Genomic DNA, 23,628 nt, shown 5'->3' with positions numbered 1-23,628 from the left:
GCCCTTCTGCCTCTGAGGGAGTCAGCAGCTCCTCCCAGTTCAGTGTCTTCAGCAAAACTACTCAGTGTAGCTTCGAGTCCTGTGTCCAAGTCCTTGATGAAGCTGTTGAAGAGAACTGGCCATGAAATGGTACCTCACTACTGACCTGTCACCAGCTTGAAGTAACAGAAGGTTTCTGATGTAGAATTTGTGTGTGTGTGTGTAGTTCAAGTTAGGGGTGTGTGATCAGGTTTTAGATTTCGAATTCTGATTATTCCTCCAAATGTTCTCATTAAAATACAACAGAAGCATGCCAAAAGTGTTATTTTTATTTTCCTTATGAAAAGTTGTGGATTTTCCTAATAAGCAGGTTCATTTTTTCAAATAGATCCAATGATGTTTTCTCCTCAAAAGGAATGCATCCAAAAAATGCAATTAAAATCTGTTGAAAAGCCATGATTGGGGTGTTTTATATGGCAGTAAGCTTCCCGCTGTAGATAGTCCCAGTTAATTCTTCCATTTTTTCCTTTTCATTGCTTTCCATTCACCTTCCTGTGTAGCAAGGCTACCAAGAAGCTCTTTTACTTTTCTTTTTCTGGCTGCATCTCTGTAAAACAAACAATCAACATATAAAATATTTCAGAAAGATTATATTAGGGAAAATAAGTATACATAGAGAATAATTATTAATTCATAAAAAGTCCCACAATTCTTTAATTTCACCAACACACCATTTAAATGAAAACATTCTGCATCCTCTTAAACTAGAGAAATGAAAGCACAAAGTTGAAAACACTTTAAATTATTCCTATTGAAAATGTTTGCTTTTCCTCAAATTGTCCCATTTTATTTAAGTTTAGTATGGTTGATGATTAATGTCAGTCTTGGCACACAGCAAAGAAATGAACACATGGCAGGACAAGCCCCAAAGTGGTGCTAAAACAAAGGCTACTTTACCTCTCCATGATTTCTGACAGCTGCATTCTAGCCAGGTATTGGTTATCTTTCCGAATCTCACGAATGGCTCCTTTAAGTTCACGTTTATGCCTCTGGATCAACTGCTTCCTTTCTTGCTCCTTCTTGCTGCCTGCCTGTTTCCTTCCAAACTCTAAGCTGAAATAAGAATGTATGTGTGAGCACAGAACACCTCAAACCCACAACTTTTTCATAGTTACGGAGAGGTTTTGTATGAAAACTAACTAAGTATTTTAATTCCTGCATATTATATGGATAAGTTGCAAAATAAGAAGTTGCCCAATGAACATACTGGAGAAACACTCACCAGACCTTCTAACTGCACTTCATTGTCATGCCAGTGACCACACTTCAGTTCCCCATATGCAGCCTGCGCTTGGAACAGACTAAAAAAATCTAGACTAGAAGAATGGAAGACATATGGAGAAAGATGGAACCTCCCCACACATCTTAAATTTTTGCAGACCTTCTCAGCAGATACATTTTACAGAAGTCAGATCAATTACCTGGGGATAAGTGTGTATGGCAGAGCAAAGCTGCCCTCTTTAATTATTAGAATAAATAAAAGTAGACACTTTGTGCCCCTGTAGATAACCAATATGGCTAAACAAATCTGCAGCCAATATAAAGCAGATTTCCTAAATCAGAACACTGTTCTATTATATAAAAAACTGAATTAGTGTTTTTCACCATCCGTATTTTACCATCATATATTTCATATACATTATGAACTACTCACTGTTATTCTTCTGACTTGAGTGCCTGACAGAGCATTCAGTAAAGCACCTGACCAGATAATAACAATCTAATCATTTTGAAATTTGTTAATTTACAATTCATTATATGGGCAAGAGTTGACTTTCAGTGCCATTTTTCCTACAAGATAATATTTGTTCTTAAAATTCCTTCCCTTTTTTTTTCTTTCCCTCCCTACCACACAAGTAGATGTCTCCTTGTGAATTATACACAAAATCTAGCAGAAAAACAGTTGTTTTGTGTCCTGCTTTCCAAATCTATTCTAGCTTGCTACAAATCTTAAGGTTTAAATGCACCTTTCCTTTGCATGCAGTGTTCTTTACTTACACTTTGACAATTTTAGGAGTATACTGTTTCAATGGCACTGGCTTCTTTTTCTCACATATCAGTGGGGTATAGTGTTTTACTTTGTTCTCCAGCTCTTTCAGAGCACTGTGATACCATTCCTGAAAATGCAGAACAAATTGTAAAAGCATATCAAAGCCACCATAAATCAAAAGCTATTGTAAACTGAATCGACAGTAATGCTCTCCCCATATATTCTTTTTCCTGGGTTAAGTCAGAGCTACTCATCAGGACACTGCTAACACTGATGTGCTGTAATCCAAGTTGGATAACTCTTAAAAGCCTTTGGAAGTCTATTGAAATGGTATCCTGAACAATAAGAAAGGTGAAACTACCAGTAGGCAGACCTAACAGAGGAAGAAGCAAGACTAAAGGCAATTTAACTCAGACTCTTCCTTTCATGGTAATTTTAACAATGACAATGACCAGTTTTTTTTTTTTTTTTTTTTTTAATTTTGATGGCAAAAAAAGGCCATTTGACTTCATCTGAGTAATAAAACTTTGTTCTCTAAGGACATTTTACGATGCTTCTTTGAGGAAAAGATAATTTTGCTACATTCAGAAGAAACAGATTAAAAATCTGAAACTCATTTCTAGAAAATCAGCAACTGTCCTAGGTAAGGTACTGACGAGGCATATTTATGTTTATTTTACCTACACAGTTATAAGTTTTACCTCCCCAGTTTGGTACATGTATTTATTTTACCAAGGTCTTACAGATTCACTACAAAAGTACAAGAGCAACTAGATATCCCTATTACTCTTACAAATTATGTCACTCACGGAATGCTACATTATTACAAGCCAAGTGCTGTTCTCTTCATTTAGATAGGCAAGACAAGATATACAAGGGAAAAATACCTTTTCTAAATAGTCTCTGTTCTTTTGTTTTTTCCACAGGAATATCAAAATGCCTGAACCTCGAAACAATTAATGCTCATACTTGTTTTTTTCTGTTTATGCACAGATGAAGATCACAGAATTTATTAATAAATCAAACATATATATTATTTAAATCCCGAGGAATACATACCTGCATTTTTTCAGGATATTCATTAACTGGTATATGTTGTGTAAGGAGTATTCTGACAGGATGCATTATTTCATGGAATGATGGTAAAGATTCATAGAGAACTGCACATTTTTTAATAAGGTCAAAACACAGGGCTAGACATGATAACCTGTTAATGCACAAAAAAATAACAATTTCAGATTCAAAACCTGCAATGGATTTTCAAGTAAAATCAACTTAATTAATTAAATTTGGACTGTTAGCAGAATCCATTAAGATTGCTTGGCAGAACCAGATACAATTGGAAATAGTTGTTAATTCAGACTAAAAATTTCTCTCTCCTAAGCAAACACCAAAAGAATACCATCAGTAACAAATCTTTATGTCAGTGCACTGAACACACCAGAACTATCCACTAGTCTTGTTTTTACTTCTAAAGAGCACTGTCACTGACATAAGACAACAGATGATCTGGTATTTTTTCTGTTCTGCACTTCTTACATACCTGGTATGATTTATCTCTGTTTTGCTGGTTTCCTTTAATCTAGTCACAATACTCAATGGCACATTTTGCTTCTCCCAACTTTTCAGATCCTCCTTATCACACACCAATAGCAATTCTAGATTTTTCCCCACTGGTGTAAATGGATGCACTACAGTATAGCCTAAAAAACCAAGAACAACAGTCATTAAACAAGATCACTTCTATGCATTCTTTCTGAAGAAAAACAGCCAACTCATTTTACATTTTTAATTGTGCTACCTTTAAAAACACTTCTGTCTGTATTAAATTTTTCTAAAACCATGGAAAACACTGGAACACAGGGACATAGGTCAGTGCTCTAATCACACTGCCCAAGTCACAGAATCCAAAGGCAGGGACTGGGACAACCAAGTACTGTCCACTGCAGAAGGTCAGGCTTGAGACTAAGGAACCTGAATGTGCTCAGCTCCCTGGGACCTTAGGCATCTGAAGGTCCTGAGTGAACTGGCAAGATTCATATTTGAAAAACTGTAGTTCCCAGTGACTGGAAAAAGGGGAAAACAATCCTTATTTTTAAAACAGGAAAGAGAAGAGAATCAGTAAACTACAAGCTGATCAGCCTTACTTCCGTGCCTAGCAAGATTGTGGATCAGATCCTCCTGGAAACCACAACAAAACACATCCAAAATACAGAGGTGCTCAGTGACAGGCAACATGGCTTCATTAAGGGCAAATTGTGACTGACAGGTTTGGTGGCCTTCTATGACAGAATTACAGTGTTGATGGGTAAGGAAAGAGCAACTGATAGCATATACCTGGATTGGTACAAAACATTTGAGACTGAGCAACATCCTTGTCTCTAAACTGGAGAGGCATGAATTTGACTCAGTAGATAAGCCATTATCTGGATGGTCACAGCCACAATTGTGGCCAATGGCTCCATGTCTGGATGGAGTTATGAGTAGGGTCCATCAGGGGTCTGTCCTAGGACCAGTGTTACTGAACATCTTGGCTGGGGACACAGACGGTGGGACTGAGTGCACCCTCAGCAAGCCTGCAGGTGACACCAGGGTGAGTGGTGTGCTTGATACTCTACAGGAAGGGGATGCAACCCAGACCTGTGAACCTCATGAAGTTCAATAAGACAAACTGGGAGGTCCTGCATGTGAGTTGGGGCAATCCCAATATGGGCAATATGAGTGGATTAGGAGCAGCTTTGTAGAGAACTCGGGGTATTGGTGGATGAGAACCTGAATTCTGAGCTGACAATGTGCCCTTACAGCCTAGAAAGCCAATGCATCCTGGGCTGCAACAAAAGCTCAGCAGGCTGAGGGAGGGGAATCTTCTCTACTTCACTGGCATGAGAACCCACTTGAAGGAATGTGTTCAGCTCTGAGGTCCCCAGAGAAGGACACAGACCTGGCTCAAGAGCATCCAGAGGAGGGTCATGAAGATGACCAGAGCACTTCCCATTTGAGGGGCTGGGGTTGTTCAGCCTAGAGAAAAGAAGGCCTTGAGGAGACCTTACAGCAACTTTCCAGTATTTAAACGAGGCCTACAGGAAAGATGGAGAGGAACTCTTATCAGGAAGAGTATTGATAAGATGAGGGGTAACAGTTTTCAACTGACACAGGGTAGATTTACACTAGATAAAAAGAAGAAACTGTTCACTATGAGAGAGGTGAGACACTGGACTACAGGCTACCTAGAGAAGTTGTGGGTACACCCCAGCCCTGGAAGTGTTCAAGACCAGATTGGATACAGCTTTGAGCAACCTGGTCTAGTGAAGGTATGTATCCCTGCCTAAGGGGTGGTTAGTATTAGATGGTCTTTGAGGTCCCTTTCAACTCAAACCCTTCTGTGATTCTTTGATTTATTCTGTGGATGGGCCAAGTTCAGACATGTAGGTACACATTTGCCCTGTGGGAAACAGGATGCACAGTTAAACTGCAGGTTTGGTCCAGGATGGAGCACTGAATATGCTTAAGAGGACAGGGCAGGTACAGGATTTCCCATGGGGTCACAAGCAGGAGGCTTTGGCCATGAGGCATGGTGGTCATGAGGCACAGTGACCTGGAGCAGGGAGAGCTGCTCCACAGCTGCAGCCACGGAGCCTCTCCTGTGAGCCCACAGCAGGGGCCCTCAGACACACTGTAAGGTCCTCTCCCACTCCAGCTGAGGGGTTTTAAAACAGGAGGAGCATGGAACACAGAATATATACTGAAGCAGGGCATATGGAAAACACTATAGAATCCCTATGCACACATCACAAGCTGATCTGTGAAACTACTTATACAGCAACATGAAAGAAGCATCTGAAGAATTTCTTGGCTAAGGGACAAAATAATTTGCATTCTCTGTGCTGGACCTTGGGGGTCTTTTTCCCATTTGTTTTCCTTATGTCCTGCAAGCTTGCAGAGGAATTGACTTCAAAACTTTTTCAAACTTAAAGTTCAGATTATTTACATACTTTACAACCTGTACATGGCTCTTCAAAGACAGGCCAGAAGACAGTATATTTAAATAAAGGTTTTCAAGGTTTAAGACCCAAAGTTGTAAGAGATCATGACACACACAGGCTTATGCAAGATCAGGAACTAAGATATGTGAGTTTTATTATCTGCTTTACTTGTGAGAGGATAGCAGATCTCATTAACAATTCAATTAGCTAAAGCTATCAACCATGACAACTACTTCCCACTCTCTCCACCTACAGCTTTTCTTTTTTAAGGTATAGTTTTTACTGTAAATCAGACTGTATTTCAGTCTCTTATGAAGCTGCATTCCATAGATATTTCTCATGTGAGAAATTTATGGATCAAGAGAATAAAACTAAAATATTAAGAGTTTACTTGCTGACTCTACTTAATGTTAAAATTGAACCCTGAGAATTTTTTTTTGTGTGACAGTGCATCAACATTCCAGAGCTCCATGTCTACTTATTTTAAAATATTCTCTGTTGATAGCTTAACCATCACAACTACCAGAAAAACTTCCATCATGAACATTTAAAAACACAATTGGATACCTTGGGAACTTCAAAACATCAACACTGACTGGAAAGTTCTCAAAGAGAAAACTGGGCCTCTTATGTTTCTTTTACTGGGGTTTTCCTCACTGCTAACAGAAATCAACACCATGCAAATTTAAGTAGTACAAAACCATTAACAGAAATACAAAGAAATATTTTAAGGTAACAATTGATCAATGATTACCACTAAAAGTTTTTCAAGTATCTTATCTAATTTTGCAGAGCCCTGTATTTTAACTTTACCAAAACTCTCTGCAGATCAAATATTCCTAATATACACAAAGGAGAGAATACTTTTAGTACTACATAACCCACCCACTCCATAACCTCTTCCCCACCTCCTTCTAAGGGTTCAGCTGTTGGTGCTCTGAGAATCCAGGGCTTAGCTCTGATGCAGCACAGCTGTGTAACCTTGGCTCACACTTCAGAGGAAACTGCTAAGCTGTGAGAAATAGCTAGGGAAAGGTCTGTGGAGTACAGCCATGCCATATAATAAGGGTGAAACTGCAGCGATAGGTTTCTTGAGAAAAGGTATCAGTAGTAGCTCAAAAATTCAAAACAGAAGGAAAAAAAAAAAAAAAAAGGCAGCATGGAAAGGCAAAAAAGTCCTGAAGGGAAAGGAAGGGAGCTGCCTACTAAAGTACTGAAACACTGACAGAATCTAAACCTTCCTCACCAGACTGATGACTATTTAGAGAACAGACTCTTAAGGATCTTATCAAGAGGTATAAGCATACTAATACATAGGGTGTAGTTCATTAAATCCCAGATCTCTTTTGAGTTTATCAAATAATTCCAATTTTCACTTGGTAAAATCCTGCCTGCAGAGTCTCCTGCTGCATTCTGTGCCCAGACAGAAATATTAACATATGAATTAGTTACTATGCTCTGACCAAACTCCTCAAAAGCAAATTATCGTCACTGAACTGAGTGACAATAAAAAGAGCTCCAGAACTAGAACAACTTTAAAGACAGAAACTAATAAAAGAAAAAAAAAAAAACTGAAGAGAGACTGGCAAAATAAAAAAAAAAATTGTTAACATAGGGATCACACTGAAAAGAAAATTTTGTTATCCCTGTTGTCTGTGCAAATTGCTAAGTTTACACACTTATTTTACTAATCCTGCTTGTGGGGAGAGCTGCCCTCTATTACAGTACTACAAATCCATGTCAAATAAGGAAAAACACCAGCTTTGTGATATACATCTCTCATTTAGGTGATATGGCTACTACCTGAAGATTAAGGGTATCTGCAGCATGATCTGCTGTCTCACTATGAGGGTACTCATCAGGAATCCATTAGGAATTCTGAATTTCAGAACAGTCCAATCACACAGTCTGTTTAGAATGACAACACTGCAAAAATACTGCACTGTGGCCAACATGAGTTCCTTTCCTTCCTGCCAACAACACGAGAGGATCTAGTTCATAGCAAGATGCCCAAGAATCAAGGTTGTGTTTAGCTGAACTTGCAGATGATTTTGGCAGTGAAATCAGTGTGAAATATTTATATTAAAAAAATTTAAAATATGAACCCCAATACTAAAATGGACTCTAAATGAAATACTCATTTACTCTAAACAAACTCACCCTGGGCCTGGCTTTTGGGTAGAGAGATGTGAAGTACTCCAAGAAGGAAATTTATGAGTTCTGGTACAAATCTTCTGGAGAGAGATATATATTCCAGGAACAAGCAGCATATAAACAACCCTTTAATAACATCTTGCAATGTTGTAATGCGACACTAAAAGAAATAAAAAGAACAAAATATTCCTAATTAAAAGTCTATACATCACAAATACAGAATCTCCCAAAAAGAGGAATTATTAACTACACTGTAAGCGTTTGAAGTCTATAAAATTACAGCCTTTGAACTTTGATGAGAACCACACTGGCTTTCCCTGGTCCTCAACTGAAGAGTATCTGCAGAACTAACAGGTTTATCAGAACTCATTTAGCCACTAGAAGGTGCTAAACCACAAACAATAAATCCTTCAGAAATGAATCAGTGAAATAGAAGGCTCTGAACAACTTGGCAGCAATTGAGCAATTAGCTCAAGACTTTTGAAACATATAAACAGGATATTAAGATAGAAAAATAAGGACATATTTTAACTCAATGTACTGCATTAGGTACATTTTCAAGGAAAACAAATAGTGCCAATTTTTAAGTAAATAACCTCTCAAGTATGAAGAAATGCAATATATGGAAAAGAAACCACTAATGAATGACTTCAGATTGTATTCAGTCTGTTCCATTAGTCCCATGTAATTTACCATAGAAGGAATTACTTTGTGACAGCTTGAAAAATTAAAGAGATATGGTTTTGTGAGTTGGACTATAGCCTGCAAGGGTGTTTTCCTCTTCACCCTTTCTTCCAATTACTATGTGTGGCTATACCAAACACAAAGCTGCCTTTGCAAATACATTTCCACTATATACATTAATAGTAACATACATATTGGAAGTCTGAGGAAGAAATAATATATGTATAATATAATCCTGAGGTACAACATCACAGACATACCTTAGTAAGTAGCTGACTCATGTACATAAAAGCAGGTGTTACAACTGGGTGCCAGAAGTCAGAAGTTGGAAACAGTAGAGATACAATTTTCAAATAAATAAGCTGATTGCACATAAAACAGAATAAGCAAAATATAGTTAAGACATTATTCCCAGGATCTTGACTTCATACATCTGTAACTTTTGAATGAATAACTGCTACACAGTAGTCAAAAATACTACAATATATATAATTTTGAGAAATCTGGTATGATATACACAACTCATTTATTGAGACAACTGTTGAAGCTAGCTGCAAAAAAGGAATATCAATTATGAGACATCCATTATAGATCTAATATTGGATTGAGGCAGCTGAAAGAAAACTAAGAAGGAACTCTGTCTCCCAACCCCCTTTACTCCATAAGAACCCCATCTGATCCCCTTCAGCTCACCACAGTCACATACTCTCACAACACAAACTCAGGAACAAGTAACCACACAGGATCTGTGACACCTTTCAACCAGTCCTCAACACAGACAATGAAGTGACCAGAGTCCTCACCAACAAACAGTTGCAGCCAAAAGAACTAAGCAGTGATTAGGTACACTTTTATTGAAGGGGACTTGAGTGACCTGCCAAGATCATATGGAAATTAAACATCAGCGGCAAGGCAATGATGAGAATTATTTAAGTGGATATTTGCACAGTACAGGAGATGGAAGTAGAGTTTCATTGCTTCTTCTCTGTTCCTTCTCAACTCTGAACAAGTACTCTCCTGAAGTGTTTTGATTACTAAATACTTTGAATTGCAGGCTAAGATAACAGAAGGCATATGAAAAGCCAATTAAGATAGATGATCTATGAAATATCCATTCAAACAAGTGCTTTGAGAATACAAAGTGATGTAATTCTACTTTAAAAGATAATGATGGCCTGCAACCTGGAAAAGTCCAGTGAAGGCAATAAAAGCCAGAACTGAGACTGGTGTTCTAAGTGTGACAGTGAAAAATTAAAAATAAAGTTAAAAGCTCTCGACAATACATTTCCTGCAAAACCCAAATATCCTGAATAAAGACTCTTCAAAACAACTCAATATATCTTAAAGCTGTAAGAACCAAGGCTTCAGTCCATTTTCCTTCAATAGTCTAATTATTCCATTAGGCAGTAGCAATTCATCAAGCCAATAGAGAACAAGTAGCTCCCTCTGAATTAGATTTACCATTTGTCTTTGAAACTTTACTACAATTTAGAAATACTCATTTTCCTATGCTCCCTTCTTGAATTCTCCAACAGCTATTTACTTAGACACTGTAAAAGGAATCTGTTCACATTTAACATGGCAAGTGAAAAGGGGCTATAACCAATAAAACAAGGAAAGAAATTCTTTCCAAGTCACTAATTTGGCCATTATCATATATAAAGTACTAGGAAATGTTGTAATTTTAGATCCATAATAATAGTCTCTTAGTTCGTTTTTTGTTTGGGTTTTGTTTTGATTGGGTGTTTTTTGTTTTTGCTTTTTTAACCCAAAAAATATTGCAGAGATATCACACTACTATGGAGCACATTTTTTAAACATTAGGACTTAACACAATTAAAGAATTCACAATGTAACTGATAGCATCACTTCTTCCTAAAACTACCAATTTAAGTTTCATCAGGAAAACAAACAGTGTTCTGCAATGAAGACTGGAGAGATAATTTTAAGATCTTTCCCCTTATTAATTCCATAGCCATACTTCTATTCTGAACAATGTGTGTATGTATTGTTTGTTTCTTAGGGGTGGGGTGTTTTTGTTGTTGTGGGGGTTTTTGTTACAACTTATCTCCAGAAAGGCAATTTAAAATATCAAAAAGCCTAGAAAGGCATAGATGCTGATAATTCACTACATAATGTCATTTTGCGCTTATTACCATTCCTACTAATGCAAAGAGATTATCCCAGCAATGTGGATTTGTTACCGTGTCTAAGCCTGGAAATGTTGCACGGCCTTTGACTTCAATTACTTCTTCCAGATCGTGTGCAGCGTCTCGAAGGATAAACCTGATACTGTCACTGGCTGCCTCAGGAAACATCTGGCAAAGATTGTACAATGGCCTATTAAGAAGAAATTTAAGTCATAATCAAGTTATGCCACTGATGTTGATAAAAAATTGATTTTTAAGCACCCATAGGAAGATTTCTTGTGTCTGTATTGTAACAATAGCAAATTGCCTGCAACAAATGTTCCCTTTTTAGAGTATAAATTATTATTGTAATACTTTAGCTTACAGAGACATGTATTTTTCATTTGGCCTTCTGAGAATCCCTGAGTTGTAGGTTCCTAAATCTTAGATGAAAATTAATTTTAGACTTGAAAATACACTCCTAAATAATTTGCTATGGTTATGATGTATCCTTCTGAATCTCCTAACTTTAGATATTACTTCAGTGAAGTATGCTGGCTTACACTAGACAGCCCACTATTCTAAACACTCTTAAGCAATATTAAACAACATGTAAGGCAGCAATGTGGTTAGCAAAATTATTACTGCAAACAAGGAAAAAAAACCCCAAACACAAAGTTAGATCAGCTCCTGGCCTATGCTTAGTGCCTACAGGCATATGCCGTCTGGAGCCTGAATCTGTTTGGTCTCCCAGCATTTTTCAGTGAAATTTGTCTGCAGAGATATTAATATATCTCAGTTCTAAAAGACAATCAAAACATATTTACCCTTTGGTATAAACCATGTGTGACAGAATCAATGGGTAAGAGCTCTTCCGAATGAATTCAACAGAGCAATGAATGCTAATACTGCACAGAACAGATTTTGGAAAACTTACTGACTTTAGAAGGAAATAAAAAAAAAAATTGCTGAAAACTACATAAAAGTAACTTGAAAGAAACCAGCCTATCCTGGAAAGTCAAGATAAGAACCACAGACCAATTTTGTTTGGAAAGGACCATTGGAGATCATCTGATGCAGCCCCCTGGTCAAAGCACAGCAAACTTCAAAGCTGGGTCAGGTTGCTCATAGCTTTGGTAAGTTTTCTCCATCTTCACAGCTTCTCTGGGAAACTAATTTTAATGTTCAGTACCTTTTCTCAGAAGATTTTTTTTCTTTAAATCTAATTGCAATTTCCCTTGTTGCAGCCCTTGCTCATTGACTCTTGTCCTTTGCTATATACCTCTGAGACAAACTTGGCTCTCTCCTCACAGCCTAACTGCCTGTCAGGTACTTGAAAACAATAATGCCAAACTGACAACTTCCTGGAAACTGTTTAGCTGGAACCTTCCATATGAGCTTACTGTAGCACTTTAATTCCATTTTCATCTAGCTCTCTGAGTGAATTTACAGAACTAAAGCCCATGGAAAAAACAGAGGTTGCAACAGAAACTGTACAGTGTCAGTGCAAAGCTTAAAATCCTTTAACAGCTGTCTAAATAACCTCCTAGAAAGGAGTTTCATGCATATATGGTATTACTTATCCACTACCCATAAAAAGCATCTTGCAGATCAAAAAATACATTCTGAGGTTTTGAAAATCTCTTGGTACAGTTAATACAGCAAGTAACACGTGAAACAAAACGTCTTGAATTACCAGCTGCCAACAAGTTCAGCAGGATATCTGAACCAAGCAACAAGCTAAATGCTTTACTCTAGGTAGCTTTTCTCTTTAAACCCTGAGGGAGCAAAAGTCCATACGATTTAATACTTACAAGACCAGTTTGTCAATTGTTCTGAGCTCTGGTAAATGTAGAGTTGCTAACTCTCCAATATATTCCAAGAGGAAGCCAAACAATTTCTGCAAGAAATATGTTAAAATTATTAAGTTTTTCTTCATTGTACATATTCTTGAACAGTGGTACAGACTTAGAAAATTAAGATGATAACGTTAATTCTACTGTTACTCACAACACAGAAGTATGTATATTTTATACTGCTCCCTAAATACTTACTAAAACTTACTCTGGAATTAGAAGTTATTTTAAACATGAAACAAAACATACTTCCAACTTTGCTTTGTTTCCCACTGCAAGGCTTGGATGATTGCATTTCTGAATCCTCTCCAGTATAATAAGCTGTTGTTCTATTGTTCTTCCAGCCAATAAAGACTTAAATGTCTCGTAGGACTCAGGAACTAGAAAATAAAAACAAAAATTGACCACACAAAAATCCCAAACTTTACATCTTTAATTCAAGTGAATGTGCAACAAATTTCCAATCTGAAAATTATATTGTTCAGAAAAAAAACCACCAGAAATGCTTTAAATAATTAACTTTTAAACACAAATAATCTATTAGCATATAGGCAACATTATTCCTATGAACATAAGTCAGAAAATAACATGTTTTTCAATGCTTAAAACTCAAGTCATCCTCTATTTACCATGTATGCTGAGCAGCACAACTATGCTGACACAAAGCAGAATTAAACCTAAACACACACTCAACCAAAAATTTACCATAATACATTTACCTTTATGTTTAATTTACACCAAATTAGCTTTTGTGTGAAGAACATTAAGAAAAGTAACAATATGGCCACAAATAGAAAATTATTTTAAAAAACCAAAAACCCAACAACCCTGGCATATATTTAGTTTTTTACAGAATTCAACATGCTAGAAGACATCCTAACTAGTTGTGGTTTTTTGTTATTTTAATATGACTGCTTTCTGGTTAAAGCAAATCCTGAATGCAATTCAAAAGGCTTTGTGTATTAAGTCATCTTCTTTGGATGGAAAAACACAAGCACTTAAGGAAGTTGTTTGAAAGGTTGTTTAATCTTGCAACAGATACTTTTGTTCGAGAAATCTACACTAGGACAATAGTTAGATGATTATGTACTTAATATGAATGGATGTTTTGTGTACTACTTGAAACATGTCTCCTCCTTCCTGCTAGGCATTGACCCAAGACCAGTAAAAATCTGAGTGTCTCTACAATAACTCAATGTCACATCACAGGGATTAAACTTCAGAATCTTGTCTCTCCAAGCATCTTCTGACAAAAATGTCAGTCCAAACACCAGAGAAACTGTAAGTATAGATCACAGAACACTGTTTTGGCTTCTCTTTGGTAAAACAGTAGCACTTTGGATTGGATAAGCTGGTTGCCTTAAGAAAGGAGCACAGGTATTTTTATTTTATTCTCCTGTTTTTATCTTCCAATTCTGATACTGCTCAGAGGCACAGAAACTGCTCTGGGACGAAACAGATCTGGTTCCTACTTCTCCAAGCACGATTAGGTTTGCTCACTAAGAAGAGCAGTTACTAGCTGCTCTTTGAATAATAGAAGGCAACTATGAAGCAAAATTTCATGAATGAATGTAAAACCTACAGGGCAGAGAAAGTGACTGGCTGTTACAAACCCCTGACAACTAAGGATCTCTGCATCAGTCCTTTGCTTACCAGCAAATGTATAGGGAAGCTCTGATTTGGCAGCTTCTCTCTTTGGATCTAATTTCTCCGCATTCTGTGATTCATTTTCATTTGCCTTGTGTTTCTTCTCTTCTTTATTCTCTGCAGCTTCTCCTTCACTCTCATGATCAGATTCAAGATCAGAATGGCCATCTGCAGCATCATCCTCCTCATCTTCACTTGCAGATTCTTCCTGACTTTCTTCTTCATTCTCATTATCTTCTTCCTCTCCTTCCTCCTCTTCTTCTTCCTCTTTCTCCTCCTCATTTTCAATATTAATTTTTCCATCCTGCCCATAGAGAAAACAAGTCAATTAAAACACTGATGAAGTGGCAGCACCTCAACACAATCACCATGCAAAGCTATCTTAAATATGCATCAAGAGAATTTGAGCCTTTCTACCCTGATCAGGCAATGAATGCCAGCAGTGCCAGACAATACAGGATATTAGGGAGAGAACATACATATAGATATTAAAAAAAGTAGGGTATTTTCAAGGGGCTGTAAGAAACTGGAAGAAGAAGAAATAGTATATGAGGAATAAAAGAAACCACACAGAAGGAAAACTAAAAGATAATACAAAAAAAGACTTCAACATCACTTACAGGAGCATTCTTCGTATAAAAATATGTTCCCTCTATGTGTTAAAACAGCATATCGGATACATATTTGGTCCGAACATGATTTTATTAATCATCAGTTTAAATTGACATGCCCAATTGGTATTTTCCCCTTCAGGGAGAACTGCAATTCCCTTGTCACTTGGGTATGAGAAGGCAGAATCAGCACACATGTGCACCACAGTCAGGTATCAGCTTTAAGGTTATGTTGCTCTGCCATCTCAATCAAAGACATGTCAGAAATCTACTCATCTTCAGACTGAAATTCAGTGGAAGCTCAATCAATACAGAGAAAATAAAAAAAAAAAACCCACAACCAAACAATAAAACCAGAAATGCCAAAGAGCATCCTCTTCAACCCAGCAGGCCAGTGGCAGATAGGACTACTTTACAGCAAGAATAAAGTTAGGAGACTTGACACTTGTAAGACCACACAGAACTCAGGATTCAGTTTTGTGCCTTCAAATACAATAAAGGTATTGATAAACCGCAGCAAATTCAGTAGAAAGTCACCAAGACTACCAGGGGCTGGGGTACCTTCTCTGTGAGGAGAGGCAGACCTGGGCTTATTTAGCCTGGATATTAAAAAAAATCTTCCTCACAGTAAGGGCAGCCAGTGCACATCTATGAGCAGCCTCCATTCTTAGAGATTTTCCAAGAACAGACTGGATCTGAGTAAACTGGTGATTTCATAGTTGACCCTGCTCTGAGCAGGAGGTTGAACTAAATGTCTCCAGAGTTCCCTTGCCAACTGTTTTCCTAATCTTCTTTACAGAGCTCTGAAAATTGATAAATTTTAAACTTTACCTTGTAAGACAATAAAAGTCTGTCATCTTTATCCAGGATAAAGCCATCAGCTAGATCATCAGCTGACATGTGGTTGGGCCTCTTTTTATTTGCCTCTTCATCTATTCCACGCATGCGACGTAATCGATCTGCCTGCGTTTCACAAGAAACACCACACACAGATGTGAGACATTTACATCAATCAGGTAACCACACCAAAAGAGATCTCTCAAATACTACAGCTAGGAAAACATAAGGAAAAAACAGTTAATTTGGATTACTCAAGAAGTTGGTGTAAAGAAAAAACCCAGCCACTTGAGAAATTATGGGCAAAAGCTGAGAATACCTTTTTTTTTTTGTAGGGAGTACAGTCTGGCAAGAGCACACAGTCAATTGGATTAGCTTATTTAAAAGGCTTTAAAACTGAGTTAACCAGAAACATTGTGTCCTCTTATTTTAAAATTTATCTCTTCAGCTAATGAGACATCATTACTAGAAAATAAAAGCTTCTAAAGTGTTTCAGGATTGTGCAGTGTTTATCTGTTTCATGTGTGTGTAACAAGCTTGTAGTGAACACAACCACATCCTAAGATTTTTGGGACACGGACTGAGCATCAAAGTCTAAGATGGTAACAGTAGAAAATAAAGAAGTATCTCTCTGTTCCGCTACTAGATACCAAGCTGCTCTGATGTAATCTGAAGGTACTGAATTCCCTACAGTCTTAAATGTGTTCTTAGTATAGCAAAAAAAAAGAAAAACAAGAGTGAAACATTTACCAAATTATTCCATCTTCCCATAAGTCTCAGTGCTCCAGGTAACAGAAATAGCATGCAACATTTCCAAGACATTCATATCCCTCTGCAAAGCAAAGCTATGCACATGCTACTACTGAAAGACTCTTGCAACAACAGAAGAGAGCAATAAACGACTTGCCCAGCGTATTCATTTAACTGCTGTGCAACATGATACTCCACTAACTTAGGAGCACCTCAACTCTGAATAATTTAAAACATTTAAAGGCAAATCAAAGTAACATTACATTTTTATTGAAGGAAGATTGACTCATTTCATAAACCTCCACAGTCACATCCTAGGCATATGGGGATTTTTTGGGTTGTTTTAATATCAGACTACAAACACAAACAGAAGATTTCCTGAATTCACCCTCTGACGAATTGCAGTTTAGTACAGCCACTTAAAATCTAAGGTCAAGGAATGAATTTAAGCAGTCACTCCCAAAAGACAGGCCCCAAACAATCTCAGCCATAAATGGTATACCTCGAGCTTCTGGAGTCGGGCCTGCTCCTCTTTGGCCAATTCTTCTTCTGTCTTCAGCCTTTCTGAAGGTTTTGCTTTCATCTCAAATCCAAGTTCTCGAACAATCATATCATATTCATCAGGCTAAAGAAATATTTATGTAATTGTTTATTATCTTAAGTTTCATTATTCTGCTTTGCAGCCATCCCTCTGCCAGACTAACAGCTAAGAAATCAGACTGTTAAGATAAAAGGAAAAGACTGCTTCCAAAGCAAGCTGCAAAAACACTCAGCTCAGAATTAAGATAAGGAATGGTAAGAATAATTGAAGAGAAATTCTCCTGGAATTTCCCCCTTCCTTACTTTAGTTATTCACAACTGAAAAACTTAAAAAGAGTATCTTAAAAAATAACTGGATTACATATTACTTTAAAAACCCTCAAAACACAGCCAGAATTAATAAATTAATAATTTACATTTCACTTTACACTGTCACATGAGATAAGCCTTTGCTAGTTCCACTACACAGAAATCTAGCTTAAAGAAAATAAAAAGGGATGCTGCTATTCAATGATCTTCAACATGCCATGGAGCAACTTAATCCCAAAAATCAATACACCAAAATATGAACTTTTGGTCCAGTATCTTCTGTTGTACTTTGAGATCAGTTTTAATGTAAGACTGAACTAGTTAACTGATGTTATAAAATCTGTATTCTACTGCAAAACAATAAATGGAAATTCATAATGTTCTGCAAGAAAATATACATTTCTAGAAGAAAAATAAAAAAGCCCATCAGAATGCCTATTCTTACATTTAAAAGTTTATTTCCCTTAGTACAGAATACAAATGATAGAAAAAGCATGAGACCATATGATATCTATTCAAAAGTAAATTACTTTCATTCCTTTTTTGAAAGGGACAGAGCCCAATTTCAACAAGGATATGTCTATTGTCAAGTACTTGTTGTTTCATCAAAGGAACACTCCAAAGGCACTCAAAATAAGTCAGTGTTCCCAACAATTGTAATTCTTCAAGAAAATTTATTTGTCCTACAAATAAGCTGTAGCCAAGAGTATTGTTCAGTCTGCAATCTGTCTCTCACTTGATAATTAAAGCAAACTAATTAAAATCAGAAATCACACAAATCCCTATATTCCTCCAACTAATCAGATTGTTCTAGAACTGTAGCACTCCTTCAACGTGAATAGCAGCAAACATTTTGTTTTATGAAGTGATAACTTGGCCTTATAATTCAGCCACTACAAGTCAAAACTACAAGTTACTAGAACCAAAGAAATCAGTCTAGTCAAAACCTCACCTTGGGTTTTTCTACTTCTTTGTCCTTCCTCTCTGACTTTGGGGTTTTGCGGGCAATAAGGGTTTGGATTTCCTTCCAGTCTTTGTCAAGTTTTTCTGTGAGTTCTAAAGCATTTTCTCTCCGGGTTTGCCTCTCTTGCTAGAAAAATAAAACAAAACCAAATGCAGCTGCTTTGTTCAGATAGATATGATGTACCATTTACAATTTAACATGAAAACACATTTAACATTCATTTAACAAATGAGTTATTTCAAATATTCAACATTTTGAAGCTGCAAACATTCGTTGTGGAAGAAGTACTATGCTGAATGGTGCAAGGGTTGCATTCAGAAAGCAGGTTGAACAGAAGGGGAGATCTGGGGATACAAAACAATGGCAGATATACAAGTTATATCTAAAATACCTACAAGGTCAGACTTTATTCAAGGAGCTTGGACTCCTCTCAGACAGCTTTCTCCTTTGTTTGCTATGCCACTGTTATTCTATTCTACAAATACAGGGACCGTAACAGCTTCTTAATCATGCTCATTTACACTTTAGGGCTAAAAACTCACCTTTTCTTGTTTAGATTTGGCTATCATCTCTTCAATGAGTTCTTTCCTAGACTTAGGTTTTTCCTCTTCTTCATCTTGCTGCTCACTTGATACTTTTTTACGAAGGAGGCCTCCACCCCCTCCAAAGTGAGCAGCAGTTAACTCAGCTAGGGGAAAAAAAAGTAGGATGTGAATCTTTCAAATCCACACATGACTGCAAGAGTGCTGCTGCTGGGACAGTATCTCCCTGTTCTTTGAGAATGGGAGCAATTTTGACTATTGAACCAATCATGCATTAGTCGCGTCCCCTTAGAAGGGCCATACCAAAAGAGATTATGTCAGACACATAATTTACACTGACAGGAGGTAGAATCATGTTTTTTCCCTGTATTTATCCAACAGGTAGGTCCAAAGATGTAAAAAAGCAACCAGAAAACTCACACTTTCGATTCAGGCCAAAGGGCTCAAAATCCAAGCACCTGTTTATGCTGAAAAGCTCACAGAGTAAAGAAGCTTGCCAGTAGTGTGTCCCAGTTAACCCCTGCTAAAAACCAGAGAGCTGGTCTGTGTGTGACTAAGAAGTAATCAAATCTGGTTGAAACATTCCAACCAAGAACATGATATTCTCTTTCACTGAGAGACAATACTGAACAAATGATGTACACATTTACCAGTAATAAAATTACCAGTGAAACACCAGATGGCACTTCTTACCTGAAAGTGTTCCTTTTTCTTCTGTGTCACTGTCACTATCAACAATATCATTTAGTTTTTCAATTTCTGCCAAAGATTGGCCATAGTGAGTCAATTCCTCATCTTCGTTAAGATTGTAGATATTCTTCTTTCCATAATTTTGCTAAGAACAGTAAAAAAACCCAATGAAATATCAAAAGATCTTTAGTTCCCAGGCAACAAAATAACACAGCTTTAGTTTCAGTGCTAGCTGAGATTCTTATTCCAGTGCTTTGCTGGAACTTAACTGGAATAAGAGCACTGTCATACCAATATTTTCATTCAAATACATTTTAAGTGAGAGAGTGTCATGTCTCTTACACTATGTACAAATGGACTAACCCAGGAAACCTAGGGAAGCTGAAGATTTATCTATGTAACGTAACATAAATTTTTAACGACTGCATTTCAGACCTAATGAAACATATTTCAACCTATAAAAATTACTCTGCTTAATTCTGGAGACTGAGTATGATGAGGCAGAAAGGATAGTACTGTACATGCAATTCATATTACAGAATGACAGCAAGTTACAGAGTTCTACTCAGCTACTGAATATATTAGATGGTGACCACCTTTTCCTAATTTAACTCCTAAAACAAAGCAGTCAAAAAAACCAACTAATCAATGAATCTGCTTATAACTAGCTTTCTTGCATGTCACTGCTCAAAGAAACCTCTCCTTCAAACAGCTGTCTGGCAAAACCAAAAAGATTTAATGAAAAAAATTCTACTTCCACAAAAATTTCCTTTTTTGTAAGTTCCAAACCTATAAAATCAAAAATAAGGCACTGTCCTGCAAAACCCTCAATTAAGGGGGCACTCCCAACCTAAAAATTCAAGTGTGCCTTGTGGGTTTGTATTTGGCTTTCTTTTGTTTGTTTTTTTCCTTTTTTTTAATCATTTACCTGTCTTTCCAGAGTGAATCGTCTGATCATCTTTTCCTCAGGAGTGATTTTGGTGTTATATTCACCAAAACGTTTATCTTTAAACACATTTGTCTTTTCTCTTTCTTTATATTCTTTCAGTAATGTTTGATTGCGCTAGAAGGAAAAAGACAAAAGGAGATAAAATTGAAAGAACAGAGAGTAACTACTTCCAAAGCCAATGTAAAAAACACTCCACAGTATCCTAGGAACATAATAATCTTTATATTGCCATCATATCATAAATAGTAATTTATCAGAATTCAATGAAAGAGAAGGAAAAATTAACACAAAGAAAAGATGGGAACCTCATAAAACACATTCAGATTAAGTTCTCTTATAAGCAGCCAAGTGAAGATAAAGTATTACACCATATCTCACCTTTATTTTATCACATACAGAACCTGTGCATTTACACTGAAGAATTCTGACGCGTCTCAAGCTTAGTAAACTAAGAATAACATATAAAGAAAGCAAAAAAAGCTAGCAGAAGTCAGCTGAACTTTTTTTGGTCATTTCATCTAAGACATAAAAGCCTCAAGTAGATCCACACATCCCTGTGTCACTATTGAGTGTGGGGAAGTCAAGCATCAGGACAGTAAAAAGAAACTTACCACATCTATACAAGATACTTACTAAGTGCTCTACTTTTGGGACAGGTAAGGAGACAGGCTAACTTTCCAATGCATAATTAATGACAAATATCTGATTTATCTTATTATGAAAGAAAACCCCAAATCCTAAAATTATGTACAACATTCTTGAAGTTTTCTAAAATCTTGACTATTAGCAACAAAATCCAAAAGCTAATTTATAATTTCATGCTGAAGATATTATATCGTTTCTAAAGCAAAAAAAAAAAAATGTTGGCTGTGATTAGGTTGAAGAAATATCCATTTTTATTTAAACCACATTAACAGATTCTTACAGAAAGATACTGTGCCATTCATATTACCAAAACCTCACAAAGTGCTGCACTAAAGGAAAAGGCTGGGTTTCCTACTCCTACTCCTTCCTACTCTGCAGCCTCACTGAGCATTCACAATTTTCATATGCTGCTGTAAATGACAATAAAACTCAGGTTTCATCTAATATTGTGCCAGTTCTACCATCTATTTACTTCTTACAGTGACCACTATACATATTTCAATGTATAATATGTACATATTTATAATGTACAATATATACACATTTATAATGTATAATATATACATGTTCATATACACTGTCTCCATAGGTGAGACACTGTATATGAACATTAATATCTCTTAATACACTGGGTATCAAAAAGCATTTCTGTGCTTTTTTTTTGTACTCAGTTATTTGATTACTTCTCCTATTGATAAACAGAAAAAATGCTTAATGCATCACCTTTCACAATACACGTAACATGATAAAATATCTCTTTGTTTTCACTACATTTGTCCTTCCAGTAAGTGCTTTAAATTCTGTTCAACAACAGCATGTATGTAACATGGCAGAGAATCTCAGGGACATACTTTCAAATTGCCCTTTTTTCAGCTTTAACTCAACCTACACAGGTTTAAACTTCTTTGCTGGTTTGTGTGAAGTGACAGACCACTAAAAACTCCTGTGTTTCACCCAAAAATAAGGTAGGCTGCTGGAATCCCAGATGCAATTTATGACACGCTCTCTCTTATGCATCACAGATTTTGGTCAGGTAGTTCCCGACGGCAAGAGAGAAAGAAAAAGAGGCATTTTGAAATTGGTACAAGGGTTGAAGATAAAAAATTTACTCTTCTTAAGTTGTATGGTCATTCTTATGACAGCAGGGAACAGATCATTACATCCCAACATACTTCTACAACACGACTATTCCACCTGTGCAAAAAGAATTACCCATTTGTTTTCCATATCAACAGTAGTTTCTTTGTCGCTACACATTTCTCACGCTATCCCGACCTTGGGGCCCTTTCAGTCTTTCACTTTTATATCAACGTTACAACATTATCAAGAAGCTGAACGTCCTGGGATGACCAGAACCTACCAACGTAATGAACACTAGTCCAGTACTTACTCGCCGACAACACGTGCCACAGTATTGTGGACCTGGGTAACTTGAGAAGAGAACCATTCCCCCCAAGCAATAAGGAAGAGCTGTACTACTGAGCCCTGGGGGTTGCACGGGCCGGAGCCATTCCCCGAGCTCTGCATCACCCCCTGAGCACTCAGAGGGGACCGGCCACTCCTGCTGTGACAACAGAGCTGGGCGCTTATTCCACCTGAGAGGGCTCCAGCCTTATCATCTCCCCACATCAAGATACCATTCTTCCTCCCTACTTCGGATGTACTCTTACCTTCTTGATGGCCTTGGACCGTGAGACACCCGGCAGCCCCACATCATTTTTAGTCTTCCTGCCCAGAATGTCAAACTTCTGCCTGTTGACTTTCACCTCAAAGGGGTTGCTCTTGACCACGGCCATCGCCGACTTCACGGAGCCCCTTGCAGTGGAGGGCACTGACACCTTTTTCTTCCGCTTCGCCGCCTTCCCCATCTCCGCTCCGGCTGCCCGTGGGGACGCGGGGGGGAGACAGCGGCTCGGCCCTCAGTGTGCGGGGCCAAGAATGGAGGTGCGGACGGGGCGAGCAAAACGGCGATGAGGGGGCGCAAAATCCCCCGAATTCCCCCTTGGCCTGACCCCTGCCTTCAGCCACAGCTCCGTGAGACCCGGAGCGGAGGAGAGAAAGGAGAAGACAGAGCAGGGCGGTCCAAGCGCACCCTTCAACCCGCCGGGCCCAGCACTACCACATGCGCACCGGCAGCTGGACACCTCTCGCGAGAACCCACCCCTAGTACCGCGATATTTACCGCTCTACTCCCCGCCTGCTTTGGGACGACACTGGGGAATGTCACGCACTACATATCCCAGCAGGCCCACAAGATATCGCGCGCGCGTATCCCCAGCGCACACCGCGCTATGCCTGCTGGGACTTGC

At 37.6% G+C, this 23,628-nt stretch overlaps 1 protein-coding gene across 1 annotated transcript; it reads right to left on the bottom strand.

Annotated features, from left to right (window-relative positions):
* Nucleotides 1–288: 288 nt before the first annotated feature.
* NOP14 (NOP14 nucleolar protein) lies at nt 289–23,482 on the bottom strand. The gene is made up of 18 exons (XM_009099080.4): nt 22,990–23,482; nt 20,654–20,788; nt 19,729–19,870; nt 19,036–19,181; nt 18,482–18,619; nt 17,183–17,305; nt 15,925–16,056; nt 14,489–14,786; nt 13,085–13,215; nt 12,794–12,879; nt 11,055–11,190; nt 9,111–9,212; nt 8,173–8,326; nt 3,573–3,732; nt 3,089–3,236; nt 2,038–2,156; nt 937–1,092; nt 289–586 (listed from the first exon to the last, which is right to left on the bottom strand). Exons 1-18 carry the CDS (start codon nt 23,185–23,187, stop codon nt 487–489), a joined length of 2,604 nt encoding a protein of 867 aa, XP_009097328.1. The 5' UTR covers nt 23,188–23,482; the 3' UTR covers nt 289–486.
* Between the last annotated feature and the right edge of the window lie 146 nt (nt 23,483–23,628).

The sequence above is a fragment of the Serinus canaria genome, chromosome 4 (assembly GCF_022539315.1).
Source record: "Serinus canaria isolate serCan28SL12 chromosome 4, serCan2020, whole genome shotgun sequence".
Lineage (NCBI taxonomy): Eukaryota > Metazoa > Chordata > Aves > Passeriformes > Fringillidae > Serinus > Serinus canaria.
The sequence above is the reverse complement of the archived record's forward strand: the minus strand, read 5'-3'. Positions and strand labels throughout refer to the sequence as shown.